Source organism: Gossypium hirsutum, chromosome A11 (genome assembly GCF_007990345.1).
Source record: "Gossypium hirsutum isolate 1008001.06 chromosome A11, Gossypium_hirsutum_v2.1, whole genome shotgun sequence".
In the NCBI taxonomy this organism is placed as follows: Eukaryota; Viridiplantae; Streptophyta; class Magnoliopsida; order Malvales; family Malvaceae; genus Gossypium; species Gossypium hirsutum.
The window spans coordinates 10,607,868-10,629,015 of NC_053434.1; the positions used below are offsets into that span (position 1 = coordinate 10,607,868).

At 29.9% G+C, this 21,148-nt stretch overlaps 1 protein-coding gene across 10 annotated transcripts; it reads left to right on the forward strand.

Annotated features, from left to right (window-relative positions):
• Window positions 1-14,913: 14,913 nt before the first annotated feature.
• On the forward strand, window positions 14,914-20,824 carry LOC107923949 (protein LATE ELONGATED HYPOCOTYL). 10 transcript variants are annotated; one of them, XM_041081020.1, is made up of 10 exons: window positions 14,914-15,333; window positions 15,454-15,520; window positions 15,663-15,688; window positions 15,958-16,148; window positions 16,277-16,388; window positions 16,587-16,648; window positions 18,309-18,530; window positions 18,628-18,816; window positions 18,906-20,063; window positions 20,184-20,824. In XM_041081020.1, exons 4-10 carry the CDS (start codon window positions 16,110-16,112, stop codon window positions 20,598-20,600), a joined length of 2,199 nt encoding a protein of 732 aa, XP_040936954.1. In that variant the 5' UTR covers window positions 14,914-15,333; window positions 15,454-15,520; window positions 15,663-15,688; window positions 15,958-16,109; the 3' UTR covers window positions 20,601-20,824. The 10 variants fall into 10 exon arrangements, with proteins under 10 accessions (XP_040936954.1, XP_040936960.1, XP_040936961.1 ...); XM_016854165.2 differs by having other exon boundaries at window positions 14,973-15,333; window positions 15,663-15,755; window positions 16,587-16,685; XM_041081021.1 differs by having other exon boundaries at window positions 14,974-15,333; window positions 15,663-15,755; window positions 15,961-16,148.
• The last annotated feature ends 324 nt before the right edge of the window (window positions 20,825-21,148 follow it).

Below are 21,148 nucleotides of genomic sequence, written 5' to 3' on the forward strand. Positions count from 1 at the left end.
GACATGGCATGGGCACCATCACGAGAACATCCCATGTAAGACCATGTCTGGGACATGGCTTTGGCATGTTATTATCAGAAGAGACCCGAGTATCCTTATTATTCCAATGTAGCTCAACGGGCTTGTAAACGAATCATGTTCATGAAAGTTCAGTTTAAAGCATAAATGGCAAGCTCAGGTAAGTTGTAAGACTTAAGAACTTATTATACTATCAATTGATGTTCAACGATGCAGCAAGGATTGAGTAAGTTATGCACACAAGTATTCTAAGTAAACAAGTAAGAGAACTAGTATGAGATTAACTAAAGAGTAAACTAGAGATATAGACATTGAGTTTAATTATTTAAGTTAAATATTGTTATTTATTTGCTAGTAAACTTACTAAGCTTTATGCTTACTTCTTTTATTTCTCTTTCTCTTATAGTATTGCAAAGCTACTTCAAGGATCCTAAAGAAGTCGGAGATCGTCCACACTATCAACTACAACTGCTCGGTATTTTATATCGAAACACGTTTGAGTTATGGCATGTATAGGGATTTAGTTATTTTGTATGTTTGTAATGATGATTTTGCTAATGAGTGATGTGTAAGTATTTGATGATGTATGATTATTAAAATGATTAAGGATGAAGGTGTTTGTTGTTATGAAAGATTAGGTGATAAATTATGCATGGAAATCATGAAAGGATAAAATTTTGCAAAGAAACAGAATTCAGGCAGCACAGTGACGTGAATTTGAAAAATCACCCAAGATAGTATAAAATGAATTATAGGGTGAATGATATATGGAATTAAAGCTTGTTGAGTCTATTTTCATGGAAAAATAACGGTGTAGAAAAAGGAAATTTATATTTTAAGATATGTGAATTTTAGTAAGATAGGGTCAGAACTGTTTTTGGAGTCCCCTGTTCTGAGTTTAGAAAATAATTACAAATTGTACAAAAATGGTTATGAGTTGAAATTTACATGCTTAGATTTATTAATGAGTCTATTTTTTGTTGAAACAAGTAAGAACTTCATATGAAAATCCTACAGTGAGAAAACTTATTTTTAGTGACTAGAGGTCAGGGCAGTCAGGTGGTGAAACAGGGGAGAATTTAACTAATAAACTGTACTAATTTGCTGAACCAAAAATTCTAAAAATTTTATTGTGAGTAGATATATGAGTCTAGTTTCAGGGAAAATTTACGGAATTAAATTTCGAGTTCTGTAGCTCAAGTTATAATTAATTTAGTAACTACTGCGCGATTGGACAGATTTGCTGCAAATAATGAAATAAATTTTCAAACCTAGTTTTTATGCTCCGAATTGGTAAGATAAGCTAAGTAATGCCTCGTGCTCGACTCCGGAAACGGTCTCGGGTAAGGGGTGTTACAAAAGAACCGTAATTTTTTTAATTTAAAAGAATTCTCATATGTTGCTTGTTCTCAATAAAAATTGATTATTAGAAACTCACTAGCTAAAGTTGAGATTTAATGTCTTGTATTTCTGAAACAAATATGGGCCCATTCATCCACCATGTGGATAGTTTTGATATTATATGATTTTAGCAGATGCATCTACAAAATAATCACATATGTGTTATCAATTTGCAACATGTCGTTTGCAAGATTGCTTGCTTAAATAATTAATTTCAGATTATGCAATGAAAACAATTCATCTTGCTAATGTTGGTGAGTTTACATCCCAAGTTTTCAATGATTATTGCATGTCAATTGGGATAAAAGTTAAACATCCTATAGCTCATGTTCACACACAAAATAATTTAGCTGAATTGTTTATCAAATGCCTCCAACTAAGAGTTAAATCATTACTTATGAGAACTAAACTTTTTATTTCAACATGAGGTTATATTTATTTATATGTTGTACGCATCAAACCAATAAGTTATAAATACTCCCATGACAATTGGTTTTTGATCAAGAGATAAAAGTTTTTCATCTTTAAATTTTTGTAGGTTTGTATATATTCCAATTGTTCCACCACAACAGATAAAGATGAGTGAATCTTTAAAGAAAGTTGGAAATATATATTAATTACAAGTTTCTTTATATTATTAGATGTTTTGAATGTATTCGAGCTTCAATTATGACATGATTTGTGATTACAATTTTGATTCGATAGTTTTCCCGACATTAGAGGGAGAGAAATAGTAACTTGTAATGAGTTAGGGGGAGAATAATTTGAACCAGAGATTCAATAAGGATAACTCATTACAAGTTAACTGTTAGATGTATTTACAAACTTAATGAGAAAAACCAATTGTTATATATCATCTAATATTTTAATTTGAATCAAAGTCCCAGTAGGACAATCAGTTAAAATAAATAATAGATTGATCGGTTCCAAAGATGAAAATTCAAAACATAACTAATAAGTAAAATTCAGATTCAGGTACCTGAAACTAAATTTAAAAATAATGAAAATAAGAAATCTCGATAAGTTATGTCAATTTGAGAAAATGTGGAACCAAATAATAAAAGTAGTTGACAATAATTTTGCATGTAATATTATTATTGAAATAATGAAATAAAAGGAGGATCTTGAATAAATCTATTGAGAAATATAAATATGGAATAAATCAAAATAGAAAGACGCAACTCAATGACAATTAAATTCGTGAAGTTTTTGGGCCAGTAATCCAAATATCTAAAGGTATAAAGCTAATGAATGTGCAATTGAAGTAGTTTTACAAAAGCAGAATATGAAGTTTTTCGATAAATCTTGGCATTGGTTATGAAAAGATATAATATAATTTTGTAGTAGATGCAATAATCTTTAGATATATTATTAAACTAACAATTAATAAAAGATTTAACTTGCGTCTAATTGTTATTGTTACAAAAATCCTTGAAGGATTTAGGATGCTAGAAGCATATTCAAATTCTCGATAAATTGTTCATTTATATAAATTAAAATAATTTGAACATATGTGGTAAATTTGACTTAGTGAATAGTAGTTAAAGAATGATTATAAAGTGAACCAAAATACCTATTTGTGTTTTTAGAAATGAATCATGATTAAAGTTTGTTATGATTATTGTTGAATCTCCTGAACAGATCAAAATATATTCCCCAAATTTCCCTCACTCATGACTTTTAAAAGAATGGTAATATAAATGTTTAGCAATTACATTCAAATTGTCATTTTAAAAACTAGAATTCAAGATTGAATACGTAGAATATGGGAAAATATGTGATGTTTTCATAAGGGGGAATAAATAGGCGTTGCACTCTTTTTCCCTTAATCTAGGTTTTGTCCCATTGGATTTTCCTAATAAGGTTTTTAATGAAGCAGCATATTATGCATATATTATAGATTGTGTACTCTTTTTCCTTCATTAGGTTTTTATCTCACAGGATTTTTCCTTATAAGGTTTTAACAAGCACATTATCTACCAATGGACATCTAAGGGGGAGTGTTATGAATATCTTATTAAGTGGATGTCAATCATGATCAAGATAAAATTTTGGTGTACTTTAAATTCTAATAGTTATTAGAATTAAATCTCTACTTCTTTTATACTTATTATGCTTATAAATAAATAATTTGATGAAGCATTGTAAATCATCTCTTTTGATCAATAAAGTACATTCTCTATTGCTTTCATATTTTTTTTTGTTTTTTATTCTACCCATCTCTCTTTATTTTATAACAGTCTTAAAATTTTGGTAGGGGTTTTGTCATTTTTTGCTCTTTTTTTGAAAAATGGAAATAATAATTAAGACAGACAGATCTAAATAAATTATCTCTTTTGTTATTTTGAGGGGTAAGCGTTCGATCAAATCGAATGAAAATTTTTTGAGTTAATCGAGTTAATGAATCCTATTTTATTATCATAACTCGATTTGAAATTTTCTTGAATCGAGTCGAGTGAGATGGAATTCAAATCGAATCAAATCAAATATATTTGTTCGAGCTAACTTAAAAAAATGACTTTGGATACTTGTAGTCACTGCCACCACTGTAATCAAGTTTGTTCGCCGTAATTAAATTTTTTATTAACTTTGATTCTCTCATAATTTATTTATTAATATTTTTATATACGAGTTAGCTTCTTTGTTTATTTAGTTGTTTCAAAATATATATTAACTGTAAAAAATGTGATTTTTTTTAATAAAAGTTATCCTAAAAATAAAATGTGAAATTGATATCAACCGAAAATTTTAATACAAATATTTGATGATATTATCAATAATTTAATTTTAACAGAAAATGATAAAGATTCAGTATGATTAACCAATTCAATAATATAAATAATACAAAATGTGAAATTTAATTCAATAATGTAAATAGTAAACATAAATTCAAAAAAAAAGAAGTTTTTGGGGATTGAAAGGAAGTAAAAGTTTTAGGGGAAAACAAAAGGAAAAAATGTTTTTAGGGTTTGGGGGAAGTAAAAGTTGTGGGGGGAAAGTAAAAGAAATTTTTTTTGGGGGGGGGGTTTGGGGAAAGTACAATTTTTTGGAGGAAAAGTAAAAAGGGTTGATATTTGATTTATTTGAATTATGAGAATTATTTAAATTCAAAAATTCAACTTTATTTAAACTCGAAATTCGAAAAGAATTTCAAGTTGATTTGATTAATTTGATTTGAATAATTCAAAATTCGAAAAAATTTTTCATTTTCCGAATCGAATCGAAATTTGCCCACTTTTAATTGTCTCTAAAGAGCAAAGTTACAAAATAAGAGTAGATGATTTGGTTGGAGGTGGTATTTAAGAAAACTTCATTTTGTAACTATTGTAAATTGAAAACAGATAGTTTATTTCAAAAAAATAAAATTATATATATATTTAAAAAGTTTATATAAATTAAAAATCTTACCACACGAGTATCTTTGTAGAAATCATGTATTTAGAATACATATGTATGCTTAAAAATAAAATACAATAAATGATAAAAAAGAAGTATGATTTTAAAACTAATTAATAATAACATATCGAATATATATGATACTAAAATAAAAAACAAAAATACCCATAATCATATTTTACTTTGCAAATTAAATGTTTTTTTGACAGTTCCGTAACTAAGTCGGGACTCGATTAGGGGGTGACACCAACTCAGTGAAAGGCTAAAATAAATAGTATGGATATACAATTGATAGAAGTAATAAAATGTGCATAACAAAATTAAAATATACTAGAAATTCTATCACGTGAATGTGTGTGGAAACCACAAACTTAGAACACAAATATCTGTTTAAAAATAACATACAATAATTAATGAAATGTATGGTTTGAAACGAATTAACAATAACACATGAAATATTTACATTATTAAAACGAAAAAAATTAAATTAAATTATTTATCATGGTGTTGTCATCAATCTTGAGTCAGTGTCGAGTTAACTTGTGACACAACTCAATCAAGTATATTATTAATATATATATATAATCGTTAAAAGTAAAAAAATGTGCACAATAGAATTAAAATGTATAAAAATGTCTAAAATAAAGCTTTATTAATGCAATTGATGTGGGTTCAAATCCCACAATATGCATATTTTTTTTTGTTTTTTAAAGTGAAAATATGAAAATACCCTTAAACAATATTACTTATTTTAATTATGAAAGGACATTCCTATAATTTTCCAATTGAGTTGGTGACCCGGTTGAGGGTGACATTAACTCAGTAAGGAGTTTTATTAATATTATAGATATACAACTAATGGAAGTAATAAAATGTGAATAATAAAATTAAAATGTATAAAAATATTAAAAGAAAGTTTTAGTTTAGTGGTAAATTAAATGTTTTATTAATTCAATTGATCATTTTATACATATGTTTTTTTTAAGTGAAAAAACTAAAATACTCTTAAATAATATTACTTATTTTAATAACGGAAGAATATCCCTATAACTTCATAATTGAGTTGGTGACTGGTTGAGGGTGGTTTTATTAATAGTATAGAAGTAAATTAAAATAAATATTTTGGTTGAATGGTGAATTTAGAGTTTTTCTACTGTAATTAGCATTGATTTAAATCTTACCATATGTATATTTATATTGTTTTTTAATTAAAAAGACTAAAGTACCCTTGAACAATATACCTTATTTTAAAAATGAAAGGTCATTTTTGTAATTTCCTAATCGGAGTTGGTGCCCGATTAACTTGTAACACTAAATCAGTTAAAGATTTTAGTAATAGTATAGATAATTAATTAGGTTTTTGTTGAATAATGAAAAACTAAAAATGTATGAGTTGAAAATCTTATTATGCATATTTCTATATATAAAATAACAAAAACACTTTCAAATACAACTAATACAATTTAGTTTAAAAAACTATAGATGTTGGATTAATATAAATCATGTATCGGTTATCTAATTTTTTTTATACATAATTGGAACAATCGAAAACTTTCATACTTGATCAAAAATTATTAGCATCTGAATTTATTTTCACCAATTATCGTTTAATGGTGCTTTTGATTTTGATTCTATTTATAATATCTTGAAAAATATATTATAATTTTTTTTAATTGATTGAAGTGAGTTAAAAACTCCACTAATTACTTAACTTTTAATTATTTTAGTAAAAATAAAAATATAACATACAAATATAGAATTGGTCCAAATTTATTTTCAAAATACTTAAGTCATTTATGAATATTTAATTTGATGGTAAAACAAAACTTTCATTATCAAATTTTGATTAAAGAAAAGCTTTATTTTTTGCTCTTTTATTCAATGACAGCAATTTTTATCAACGGCCTAAGAAGAAAATTATTCGAACAAATTAGAAATCTTGACATTACCAACATTTCAACGTTGACAAAAGTAGATTCATTACTCTTAAAAATACATTCAATGTTACAAAATTTGCTCACCAAAAAGTTTTATTCTCAAATTTTTCAAGTTAATTGTTTTTGCCGATGGTATTGTCAATCGTCAATGATATCCTCCAATTTTTCCGTAAATTTTGTCCACTAAATAATGGTAATTTTGGTTTTTAATTTTTTATGAAACTTGTTAAAGTAAAGATGTTGTAAGATTTATTAAGAATTATTCTCCAAACAACTCATCATGATAAAATATAGTGATAGTGTTTGTAAAATTAAAATGAAGGATGATAAATTATCTAAGACTTGGTTTTTTATACATCATTGATATGGTGAGTCTTTTGACAGTTATTTCTTTATTAACTAGAGTTCATCGTCAAATTTTCTTGATGATAGCAAAACTAAAATGCAAATTTCAACACTTTTAATAGAAGTGATGTATCTCTAATTTATTTTTAAATTTTCTAATATTGTAATTCCGGTCAATTTATCTTTTTTTTATTTTGGAAATATTCTTCCAACATAAAATTTGTAAAATCTTATTTATGTGTCATGTGTTTATACTTTTATAATTTATAGATATTTTATTTTAAGGAAACGTTGAGAAAAGTAGTATAATGATAATAGTGGAAACTCAGAATGTTCAAATTAAACAACAATCTTCATTTGTACAAGTCTTACGAGTTTTTTTTCTTTCTTTTCTTTTTGCCCAGAAGTCTTACGAGTTTAGGTACAACGCTTTATACCTAAAAAATCTTGTCATTGTAATTTTCTAAAGAGATATAGCTTTATTTGTTTATGATCAGTAGTCATAAGTCTTAAAAGTTGGGCGGTTTCGTTTCGTTTTGAGATATTGGTAAACCCGATTTTGTTTGCATCCAACACGTTCTACACATGAATTCTAAAATTCATACCATTTTTAAGCAATGAATGAACAAGAACCGAACACATGCATGATGCATGTCGACCATGACAACGAATAGGGATTCATAGCCTGCTCGGCAGCTCCCAAGCCACTTGTTAACTTGGATATCTTCTATCTTTATAGTGACGGAATTGTTTTGATATGATTTCAGTTGTGTAATGTGAATGGCGAAATGCATTGTGGAGAGAGTAGGAAGATCGATACAGGGAAAAAGTCCATAATGGCTCTGACAAAAGCCATTACTTACCAACTGAAATTCCCAATAAAAAACAAATGAGGGTTTTGCATCAGTGCTTACGTTTTACGAACTACGAAAGGGTTGCCCAGCTTTCTCCTTCAAGGGATAACGTCATGATGCTTTCGTCATCCAGAGCACGCGTCATCTGTTCAGTTTGTATCTACCAACCAACTGGAAGGGAGTGGTGAGTTTACAGTTCACAATTTGTCATTTGGGGTTGGTAGTTTTCGACTTACCAACAAAGTGCATGAATGATTGATTTCAATTTGAATGAATTGGATGGAGGGTGACGAAGCCATCGAAGTGTTGAGTAAAATTGTTCATCCCTTGACAAACAAAATTATCGTATGGAAGAAAGTGCTGCAAGATAGTACAAAAACTTAGTTGGACGCAACTATCAGTATTGATAAATTTTGATAATATTGAACTGGTCTGACTTAAATTAAAAGTGATAAACCTCGAGGATAGTATTTTGTGGGTGAGAACTGGAATTGGAAAAAGAAAACCAAAGATATAGAAATTATATGTGAAGTGGAAATGAGAAAATAATAAAGTAATACCCAGGAACAGGGTAAAATATATTGGGTTAGTGGTCTTTTGAGAGGCATGATGTTATATTCCTTACATTCCTTTTTAAAATAAGAAAATTTTCTTTTGAGTAAAAGTGAAAAAGCAATAGAAAAGAAGAGAGAACAAGTCAATAGATTTATCTCGTACACTTAAATTTAGAATTGATCTCTTCAATCAAATATTCATATATCTCATACACTTAAATTTAGAGTTGATCTCTTTAATCGAACACTCGTATAACTCTGAAATTAAAGAAAAAAAGATCAACAATCAAATCAACTTAGATTCCTTCACCTTGGCATGGCCTTAACCATGATTCCTACATACTTATAGGCTTGTTTGACCATCAAATAGTTCTGAAACTCCTGATATTCTTGTAATATGTACTGCCATGTAACAATCAAATCAACTGAGATTCCTTCAAAAGATCAACAAATTCAAGCCTTCTAATGATTCTTGCAAAAACAAGTAATAAGGCTCATGGTTGATTCATACTCATTCATTGGAACGTACTTACCAAACTTCATCGACTAATCGCAGAAACTTGGAAACCCTTCATTTCTTTGACAATAGCTAAACCTCAAACCCCTCCAAACTGCTTAATATCAATAACGAACCTAGATCACATCTTATTTCTAAAGAAGCTTTCCAACTAGCAAAGATTCTTGTTGATTTTTTTTTATATTTTTATGTCCATTTTACTATCTATATTTGATGTTTGTGATTGTTTATTCTAAAATTTCCTCTTCAAAGTTTGAAATTAGAGTTCTCTCTTTAGGAGTGTAATGTGTCTTACCACTATAACATTCCAACTCTAACTTGTGATGTCAAATGCAACCACACACTTTATTATTAATGTAGAAATAAATGAAATTTTAGTTGAAACAATAAAGTAGAGACGATAAAAATTATAATATCTCAAAATTTAAATCCTACTATTTATATATGTTTTTTAATATAAAAAAAACCTTAAATTAACAGTGTTTTAATCATTATCTATTTGTTTTTGCCAAAATTTTTATTTAATTGAGTTCAACTTAATTGTATGGTATATATAATTAACTTTGTAAAGAAAACAATATATAATTACTTTTAGTTTTAAAAATATTATTTTTCTAAAAAAACTAATTATATATCATTCTCTTAAAAAATTATTATAAGTATTTATTGCATAGGTGAAAATAGTAAAATATAAGTTTGATTGAGTAGACTGTTAAAACTAGTGGTGGATGGTTGGAAAAAACCACTAAGGTCATACAGAGTAGTTGTTTGTTTTTGTGTGTGAATTTTAAATAAAAAAATTTATAATTACTTTATTTAATTATGGTTAAATGGTAATTTTATAAAGGGTTTTTTTAGTTTCTCAATTTATTTATTGGTGTGAGCCTAATAATTAATCTTTCGCATTTGGTAAGTCCATTAAGGAGTAGATATTAACTGTAAACTTTAAAATTGTTATATACTTAAGACAAGATTCGAACCCTTGACTATTAATTAAAAATAATTTTTATTAATTTACCTAACTCCCGTAATTAATTTTATAGTGTTTTGTTAAGTGGTGATACCAAATTCATTTAAAAACTTTAGTATAATAATTAATGGCGTGTTAACTAATTGAATAAAAAAGCAGCGGTCCAAGTACGTTGGAGATGTTACGTTAATGGACTGCATTCTCCGTGTTTGCTGTTGGCCCACTGGATCCACCCTTGTTTTGTATTAATAGATCCATCATCTTCTTTTAATAAAAAGAAGAGAGATTGTTTAAATTATGAAGGAGGAGATATAACTCCAAAATGCAATATTTTGTGGATTGGAAAAAGGAAAATATTAAGGCAGTTTTCCTAACTAGTTACTGGCATATGGGATGGGAGCACCAGAGAAATAAGAAAGAAAATTAGAATGTTATCTAAAGCTCTCAACACCTTGTTTCTCCAGTTTATACCTCAAATATTTCTTTTTAGTTACAATTTATAATCCAATTATATTCAGATTTACACAATCTTTGATTTCAACTTTCTTTCTGCACAAATTTAATATTATTTAATAACTGATATATATTTTTAATTTTGGATATAGTCAAATTTTGAATTTAGTATTTTCACTTTAATTTAATTAATTTTAATTTTTGTATTTTTTAAAATTTTAAATTTTAATCATGACCTAATGATAACGGTTAAATTTGTTTGGTCACCTTATGTTATTAGTCTTGAATTATGCGTAAAATTATAGATTTAATCTAGGTTCATTAATTGAACCATCCTTAGTGATTATATATATATATATATTTCAAAATTTTAATCTTAATATAAATGACCATCGTTAAATCTATTAAATATTTTTTTTGTAAGTAATATGTGAAAATAATAAACAAACGTAGCATTACACAGGTGATAATATGTTTGAGATATTAAATTTTAAAAATAATAAAACTTAATAAATTTAATAATTAATTTTTCATTATAATTAAATTATTAAATTTTAAAAATATACGAATTAAAAATAACTAAATTAAAATATAAATACATGAAAACTTGTGGTTTGTTTTCTTCACCGCACGTGCATAAAACCAATAAACTTCGAGTTTAATGTAGTATTTCATATCTAACACGTTAATGATTTCTTTGTCATCACAAAAAGACAAAAATGCTTCTTCTTTTAGATGAAAATTATTGTTTATTTCTAGAAAACTTGAGGAACTTCTTCCTCCAGAAAGCGCTAAAATAATTTTTGCAATATAACTTTTGAATAAATAGGCCCACAACATCATACGGTTAGGCTAAACTCCTTTGGTTACTTTTCATTAACAAAAACTTTTCACAATTTAGTGTGAATAAAATTTAATTTAATTTGAAAAAATATTTTTTTAATTTTGGATTGATCGAATAAATAATTCAATTTTGAATCGAGTTAAAATTTATAATTTAAATAATGGATTATTAGATTACTGTAAAAAATTTTTTTTGGTCTTTATCAATTTTAAAAATAAACAAATTGATCAAACTTAACAAAAATTAAAAATAATTTTTAAAAATTCTAAATATTTATAAAAATTTTAATTTTTTTAAATATAATAATTTTAAAATAATTTTGAAGAATAAAGAAAGTTAAAATTTTTAAAATTTTCTAAAATTATAATTTTGGGAACTAAAAAAAGTAATTAATGGTTCAAGTTTATCATGCTAAAGTATATTATTATTATTTACTTTGAAAAAGTTTTCAAATATATATGATTTTAAATTTATGTACTCTGATAAGGAATTAGTTATACTATAACAGTATTTTAATTTGACATGTTTAATTTTTTAATTTAACTTGAACAATTTCACTTGATTCAATTCGACTTGAATTTCATTTTACTCGACTCAATTAGAAAAATTTTTGAAAATCGAGTTAGGATAATAAAATAGGACTTATCAACTCGATTAACTCGAAATTTTTTCACTCGATTCGATCAAATGCTCATCCCTATTTCACACTACTTAATTCTTGTATTTTTTATTAATCCAATTTTTATTTTTTTCATTTAAGGTTATTTTTTTATTTTAGTCATTTATATTATCAGAATTTAATATTTTGATTATTCCTTCATTAAATTATTAGCAGTGACTTTTTTATTAGCATAATAAAATCTTTAGTTATCTAGTATTTACAGATTCTAACAATTTAGTTTTAACTTTGAAAAATTCAACAAATTTAACTATCAGCTTTACATATTCAGTCAATCTAGTTTCACTTCTTAAAATTTTAAATTTAAAAAAATTAAAAAAATAAAATTCATTTTTCGATGATAATATATAATATTTTATAAACATAGGCTCAATATTATAAATAAATGAATCCTAAATTTTTCTTTTTCTTTTTTACATAAAATTTATTTATTAACATAATATTTTTATCAATAAAATATATATATTTTTAAAAACCCACAAACAAGACTTAGACTACATTCAAAGCTATCCTTCTTTTTAGTTTATTTTATAAATAATAAATTTTATTATTTGTTTAGTCATGTTTTTTAGTCCCCAGTCAAATATGCTAAGCATTGGGCATCGTTTTTGCTCGCAATCACCTGCATAAATAACCATAATCATCGACACCAATATTTTTTACTCTGAACTATTCAACTTCACGTACTCTATCAATGCGCCATAGAATTAATAATTGATTGTAAAGTTACCGACATGACCTTTCACCTATTTGGTCTTCAAGACCTTATCTTTGTATATATATCCCTAATCATGCCTGCCTCAAGCCCAACTTCAAACAGAACAAACTCTTTCTAGGCAACAACCTAAAGATATTAATTCTCACCATTTTTGACCTCAGGTTGTAGTTTTTTACTCAACTTGAATACGGTGGTCATTAATGCTGAAAAAAGGAAAATTTTAAATATGAATAAGTCTTCTTTATGGTTTTCCCCTTTAAATTGTTTTATTTATTAAATTATTATTTTAATAAATAAATTTTATGTTAGAAAATGAGAAAAATAGATATTCATTTATTTATAAATATTTTTATATTTTTATATGTATTTTATAAAATCTTATGTATTTTTTTGAAAAATGAACTTCTAAATAATTTTTTATACTTTAAAGTTTTTTTTTAAATTTAAGAATCAATATTAAATTGATAGAATATGTAAAGTTGAGCGTTAAATTTGTTGAGTTTTTTAGATTTAGGATTAAATTGATAGAATCTATAAACATTGGAGGGTTAAATATATTATTATGCCAATAAAAGGTCACCTTTAGTGATTTAACGAAGGAGTGATCAAAGTACTAAATTATGATAATGTTAGTGTTTGAATTAGAAAATTTTAAACTTGAGTAACTAAAACAGAAATACACCAATAATTGAATGACTATTTTTTAGAATTTACCCTTTCTATTATTTACTAAATTATGTTATTCAAAAGTTATTTTTTAAAATGTTTTTTTTCTGAAGGAATACATATCTTAATGAATGTTAAATTCTGGGATTTGGCAAATCACTACAAGAGTTCATGCCCTTTATATCAATAGTGAAGTACTATAAAATATTCATCGACATCCAAGTATGTTGAGTTTAGAGCTTAGAACTTTAATTAGGGAATTTATTTATCTGTTGACAACCATGAAAATTGACCTCAACTCCATAAATACCTCACCCATTTGTCATTTATTCCCACTCAAAATCCTGTCAAAAGTCTAGAAAAGTTTGGAAAAATTATCACATAAATTGTGTTAGGAAGAACATATTGCAAACATTATTGTCAATACCGTAAAGTTTCAAACTCAAATTTTTAATTTTTTTAATTTTTATGAAAATATTTTTATGTAATTTTTTAAAAATTAAATGATCGAAATTTTTAAATTCAACATAATTTAAAATTTCTGAAAGTTGATGCATGTATCGAAAAGCTTTTGATAGAGATTAATTTATACGTTTAAGTTACAATGACGAAGTTTAATATGATATCAGTATTGCTTGCAATCTTATTAGAAAAATATAGGCTGAAAATGTATACATTTCATTTTCCATGTGTCATGCAATCTAATAATAAGGAGAAGGAATTAAATAATAATGGAGTGAAATGCTTATGATTGGAAAGGCGATCTCTGCAGCACATGCAACTGCAAATGAAATGGATCAATATGCTAAGACTTGAACATGTTAAGGTAACCGAAACCTTTTGATTCTAGTGTATCTTGTATGAGGATGTGAGAATTAATCGAAGAAATAAATTAGTGTTGCCTATCATTCTGACGTATCTATATAAAGTTATTTTGTAAGAGGACGTGAGAATTAATTGACGAAATAAATTATTGTCGCGGGAGTTGCTTTCTTAATGATGATATATCCTTAGATGTAATGTAAGCAGTTAAATTAAGAAGTTGTTATATATTTTTATATATATTTTTGAAAAAAAAACTCTAAAATTGAGATAATTTTCGTGGCAGTGCATGAACCGCAGACGTCGAACTTGACATCCTGTCCCCTCGTCTCGTGCTGCTTAGCCCGAGGCCGATATTAGTGCATGACTTCGTATCTGACCCAAAAAGGCCACGTACCGGTTGCCCATGCTACGCTGGCGCAATGCCATCCACTTTTTCATACTTGGTGGTACGGATACAACCGGGGAAATCTGGCAGGCGGCGAAGTCACACGTCGAAAGAGGGTCCCACGTGGCAAATGTGGAGGCGCTTTTACGGACTTAACCTCACAGAATGGGAACTTGTGGCTGAGATTTGAAATGAATGGTAAGAAGCAAAGCAAACAAGTTGAAAAAAAATAGAGAAAAAGCGCAAAGGTGGGCTATACCTAAATCAGCCACTAAATTACTGCCAATTGGCAGCATCCTGTTGCCTCTCTCATTTCTGTTTACCGTTCACCGTTCATTCTCTTTCTCAGCCAGCTCAAATGAATTCTTTCGCAAGGTTGAAATTCATTTCCCACTCATACATTCCGATTCTTCCTAATTACTTTTTTTATCTTTGTATCAAAACAAAATTTAACTCGCCCAATTTCCTTTATTTTTTTAAAGAAAATAATTCCACAGGAAATTGTAGTGGCTGAGGTTTCTCCTTTTACTCCTCCCCAAACTGTTGTTTCTGGTGTTTTAGGTCTCACCAGAAACGAGTCAGCTTTCAACTTCAGCTTTATTTCTTCACTCTCTTAAATATTTTATCCATTAAAAAAACTGTTTTCAGGTGTCGATTCCGATCTCTTCATTGCCGGAAAATATGATTTCTCTAACAGGTCCTTGTTGAACTCTTTCTCTCATGCGTGATCGTTGCTTCCAGAATTATCGTCTTCCATGGCTATCTGTCAAGGTATTTCCACCGCATTTTCAGGATTTCTTTCTTTATTTTCCGTTTGGTTGCCACCTAAAATAATTTGCTTTGTTAAAAACTCTGCTCACCTGAGTTTAAGTTTATGTTCCTTATACGCAGTTGAGCAGAGCTACAAAAGAAAAAGTGTTTGATTCCCCCCCCCTCCCCCATGGCAACCAAATAGAAGGTAAAGGATCTTTTTTTCCCTCAAAATTATTTATGTTTTTGGTTGCTAAAACGGCAAAGTTTTGCATTTATCGGAAGGATGTATGTGCAAGTGTTTCGTTAATTACTAATCAAAGTTTTTTTTTCCTCTCATTTCTCGAAAGGTTTTGGCGTCTACGGGTTCGTTTTGGTGAGGATTCTGAATAAAGGATTTTTCTTTTAATCTTTCGGAGAAGCCGTTTCTTCTCTTTGTTACGGTGGATGTCCTTTATTTATTTGTTTGTTATTTTCCAGAGATTTAACTTTACTTCAAAGTTTACTATGTGATTATAAATAATGTAGTTCAGTCTGTTTATTAATTATTATGATTATGAATGATGAGGAAGTAAAATTAATTGGAATGAAAAAAAAACCAGAGACGGATATCTATCGATTGTTGTTGGCTTTTGTGTTTTGCAGCAGTAAATAGCTATCATCAGGTTTTTTGGAGTTCAAAATCGGCATTGCTATTTGTAGTTTTGGATGTCGAAATAAATGAAAGGAGTTTCGCGATTTACCCGTTTCTCGTTACAGAGGATTTGAAGCAGCGGTAGAGCTCCCAGGTCCTGTAAATGGACGCATACTCCTCCGGAGAAGAACTTTTAATTAAGGTATTAATTATCAAATGAGGAAACTGTTTTCTATTTCTTTTAAATTATGCAATTTGAAATTGTAAAAAAATTGGAGTTCTTATTGTTACAACCTCAATTATTTAATTAATTTTCGTTTTGAATGGTAGACTAGGAAGCCTTATACGATTACAAAACAACGTGAACGGTGGACTGAGGAGGAGCATAATAGGTTCCTAGAGGCCTTGAAGCTCTATGGACGAGCTTGGCAACGCATTGAAGGTTTTCACTTATTCTTCCATCTTATTATTTCTTTTTGTTGGTGGGTGGAGGTGGAAGATACAGAAATATTTCAACTGCTGGATTGGAGCTAAAATTTGTTAGTACTTAGTAGTTCCATATGAAATGCTTTAGTAATTTTCTGTGTCTTAACTAAATATCTGTTTTTTCTCTCATTTCTGTTTACTTGGTGATTCGCAGAACACATAGGAACTAAGACTGCTGTGCAGATCAGGAGTCATGCTCAAAAATTCTTCTCTAAGGTCATTTGGTGCCTTCTTGCTTATGCTTATATTCAATGTATTTTTCTGCTTCTTAACTCTTGTTTCTGCTATAAGTATATGAAATGTTGATCCCTCAATTGTTGGGAATATTATGATTACTCTCTACTTTATAGTTTATATTGTTTTTAGCACTTACTTGCAACCAAGAGAATATTATAGAGGTTCCCCTGGCACATCTGAATAACTTATTGAGGAGAAAGAGTTGAACCTAATACATGTAAATACTCAATAGCTTTCTGTTAAAACATTAGTTCTGTATCAGTGATCAGATTTATAGCCAATTATGCGAAGAAGCACTTCTATCATATCTAGAAAAGGCAGCAACCTTGATACTAATTTTATAACCAAAGTAATTTTGCTTACCACATTTAGGTGAAGCCTTTCCCCTCTCTAGAAAGATGCTTTGTTGTTCTGGAGATGTCGGCTACTTCACTTCCATTTATTTGGGTATGAAAACAGTGATCAGATGTGTGCATGGAAGGTTTTATCTTCATAGGAATCTGAGCTGTGAGAAAATAAAGGAGCGTGGCTCCATTTTTCTCCATTGTTTTAAATGGTTACTTCCTTGTTGGAATTTCACTATCATTTAATACACCAGGCATCCAGTTGTCTATTCACTTTTGAACTTGCTGATGTAATTTTACACTTAATCTACCATAACAGAGGATTTGGATGTATGGGTTTTTGGCATATAAAAGTCACGTAGCGACATGTAGCCTGAATTATTATAGAGAATGAAGTACACCCATTTTGAGGTTGTAAGGAGAGAATTTGGGCTGACCCGAACTAAGGCGTGCATCAGGGCTATATTATAGCAAAGTTTTGACTCTGCTTCAACTTGAATTTTTCAACATCCATGGACAGTGATTGTCAATTACTGTTTCCTTCATAATCAGCTCTATGAAAATCGAACTTATTCATCCTGAACTTAAACTGTGATTCCTAAGAAACCACTGGTAATTTTCTTCCATCTATACGTAGACTGATCCTCTCGCTCCCCTATATTTATGCCATTTTAAAGCTTTCTCCTAATAAAAATTGGGGGCTGGTTTAGCCAAGCAGTCAGCTTGACTGCTTGGCTAAACCAGCCCCTTTTTTAATTTAGTCAATGATTGTGCATGTATGTTCAATTGTGGCCTTTTTGTATGTCTGCTACAGTCAAAATGTTATATCGTGTAGGATCTTTTTGAGAGCATTCAATGTGGATTTTAAGGACTGAAAACTGTAAATAACTCTTAAAAGGTGGCTTAAAGGATTCACCTTATGGAATGAGCTTACTTGATTTAAAAGCTGCAATTGTGTGTATACTTTCTTAGGTGAGGGTAGGAAAAACTGTCACAAAATTGTCTGATGTATGTAAAACGGGCCATATTGACAGCAGGTGTATAAAATTTTGCGTTAACCTCCTGTAAGAGTTATAAGTAGATGTTACAGAAATTATGCATGGACTTCTAGTTTCCTGATAATGCTTAGTATTATTCTAGTTGGATTATATTTTTTTATTCATATTAGAAAAACAACTTTGTCTCCTTATCTAAATTAATTCCAGAGAAAATAAATGGCACCATCAATGACTAGAAATATTTTACTTCTCCATTTTCATTTGAGTTTAGACTACTAACAAATATTCCATTCTCAGCTGGAGAAGGAAGCACTTACTAAGGGCATTCCAACTGGTCAAGCTCTTGATATAGAAATTCCACCTCCACGTCCTAAAAGAAAACCGAGAAACCCTTACCCTCGGAAAATGAGTGCTGCTACCTCAGTGCAGATGGGAGCAAAGGATGGAAAATCTGAAACTCCAGTATCTTCTTTGCATTGCAAACAGGCGTTCAACTTGGAGAAAGAACCTCTCCCAGAGGTTAATTTCAGTTCCTCATATACCTCACTTATCTAATGCATGTCCTTTGTTATGTTCCACATATTGTCTAATCTTAATATGTTCCTTTTTCTGCCAGAGACCTAGCAGAGATGAAAAATCTTCAAATCTGAAAGAAATTCTAGATGATAATTGCTCTGAGGTTTTTACCCTTCTCCATGAAGCAAACTGCTCCTCCATGTCTTCTGTGAACAAGAATTTTATACCAACATCAACAGTGCTTAGAAATTCTTGCCCTCTTAGGGAGTTTGTACCTTCACTAAAGGAGGTAGTAAATCATGATAAATATGAATTCTATCCTATGTCATTCTTGAACTTTAAAAAATTTATGAGGCTTATAAACTTGATGTCTTACAGACAATTAATAAAGATACAAGTAAGCCTTCAAACTTGGAGAATTCTTGCACTTCATATGAGAAACCAGCTCAAGTTCAGAGAAAAGATGATATGGACGGTGCTACATGTACAGATGAGATGCAAGCCACTCATAATAATCCTCAACATGTTGCTGTGCATGTCCTAGATGGAAGCCCAGGAACATGTGCTCCAAATCCTTCCATGGATATAACTTTTCAGGATTCTATATTTCACCCTATGGGCGATATTCATGGACAAGTTAACCTGTTTGCAAATCCAGCGGCATCTGCTACCACTGCACATCAGAATAATGCACCAAGATCAACTCATCAGGCGTTTCCAACGTTTCATACTCCCTTTATGCATCTTCAGCCCAATCAAGAGGACTACCGATCATTTCTACACGTCTCTTCCACATTTTCCAGTCTCGTTGTATCTACTTTATTACAGAATCCAGCAGCTCATGCTGCAGCAAGCTTTGCGGCTACATTTTGGCCATATGCAAATGTTCAAAATTCTGATGATTCTCCTGCTTGTGACCAGAAAGGTTTTCCTTCTAGACAAATGAACTCTGCTACAAGTATGGCTGCAATTGCAGCTGCTACTGTAGCAGCTGCCACTGCTTGGTGGGCTGCGCATGGACTGCTTTCCGTATGTGCTCCTCTGCAGACTGGCTGTACTTGTGCTCCTGCATCCACAGCTGCAGTAACTCCTATGGAGAATGGTGAAGCTCCGGCTGCAAATATGGAAAGAAAAATGTATGCTGGTCAAGATCCATCCATGCAGGATCAACGGTTGGACCCTCAATATGCTGAAGCTATGCAATGTCAACCATCAGCATCTAAATCACCTACTTCATCATCATCAGACCGTGAAGAGAGTGGTGAGGCAAAAGCAAATACTGAAGTGAAAGCAACTGCAGCAACTGAGCCTCAAGATCCAAATAAAACAAAGAATGGAAAACAAGTTGACCGATCTTCATGTGGTTCCAATACACCTTCTTCTAGCGACGTGGAGATAGATGTATTAGAAAAGAACAAGGAAGACAAGGAAGATCCGAAGCCAGCTGATGCAAATCATCCACAAGTTGAATGTAGCAATCGTCGTGGCAGAAGCAGTACCAACCTGAGTGATTCTTGGAAGGAGGTATCTGAAGGGGTGAGTTGATGCGTGTGTTTTTTCATGCAGCTTTAACTTTGTTTTCATTTCATTTTTATTGTGATATTGTTACATTTGTGGCTCCACTACTATTTGGTAGCTGTGTTTTTTTTTTGTCAGGGCCGACTGGCTTTTCAAGCTCTCTTCTCGAGAGAAGTACTACCGCAAAGCTTTTCTCCTCCTCATGACAGAAAGAATAAAGAGCAGCAAAAGGAAAGTGTAGGTGAAGATGAGCAAAATTCAGATCAGAATAATGGAGAGACATCAATTTTACACTTCTCCAGCGAGGCATTCAGATCTTGTTCTGACCATCAAGGAGTTGAGAAAAAAGCGTTGTCAAAAGCTAAGAACATTGTGGACAAGAGCTTGCTGACGATTGGGCTAGGACATGAAAAGCTTAAGGCCCGTCAAACAGGATTTAAACCTTACAAAAGGTGTTCTGTGGAGGCCAAGGAAAGCAGAGTGATGAACACAGGCAGTCAAGGTGAAGAGAAAGATCCCAAGAGGATACGCTTGGAAGGGGAAGCTCCGACTTGAATTACGCAATTGCATGCAATCAACAAAGGAAATTCTGTTTGCTGCTTGTGATCTCTAATATTCCCCGTGTCTGATTTACTACCATGTTTAATTTTAAGACTTGCAGCTCACGAGACCTTATGTCTTAAGTGTGTGTACTATATGTCTATATTGGCTTAATCACTTTCCTGGACAATGCAATTGTAGTTAAAAACTCCTTTGAAATAGATAAGAAGCTTTAAGTATTGAATGGCCCTTGCTTTGGGTTCTTTTCAGCATATATATGCCCTTGTGTTTACTATTCTACTCTGGTGATCTTATTCACTATAACCTTTTAGATGCATTGAAACGGCAAAATGAAAAGGAAAGGTTTGCTTGCCTGCCTTGCGGTTGCAGCCTACAGGACATCCACTGGTTTGTAGTAACTTTTTAACTGCTTTTTTTATTTTATTCTTCCTAGTCTTAACTAGATTTTTTTTGGGTGCAAAATAGGTCCTGCCATGATAAATCAGTGAAAGGTAATATTGATGCTGCTATTCAAGCTCAAGATCAACCGGATGTTTAGGTGC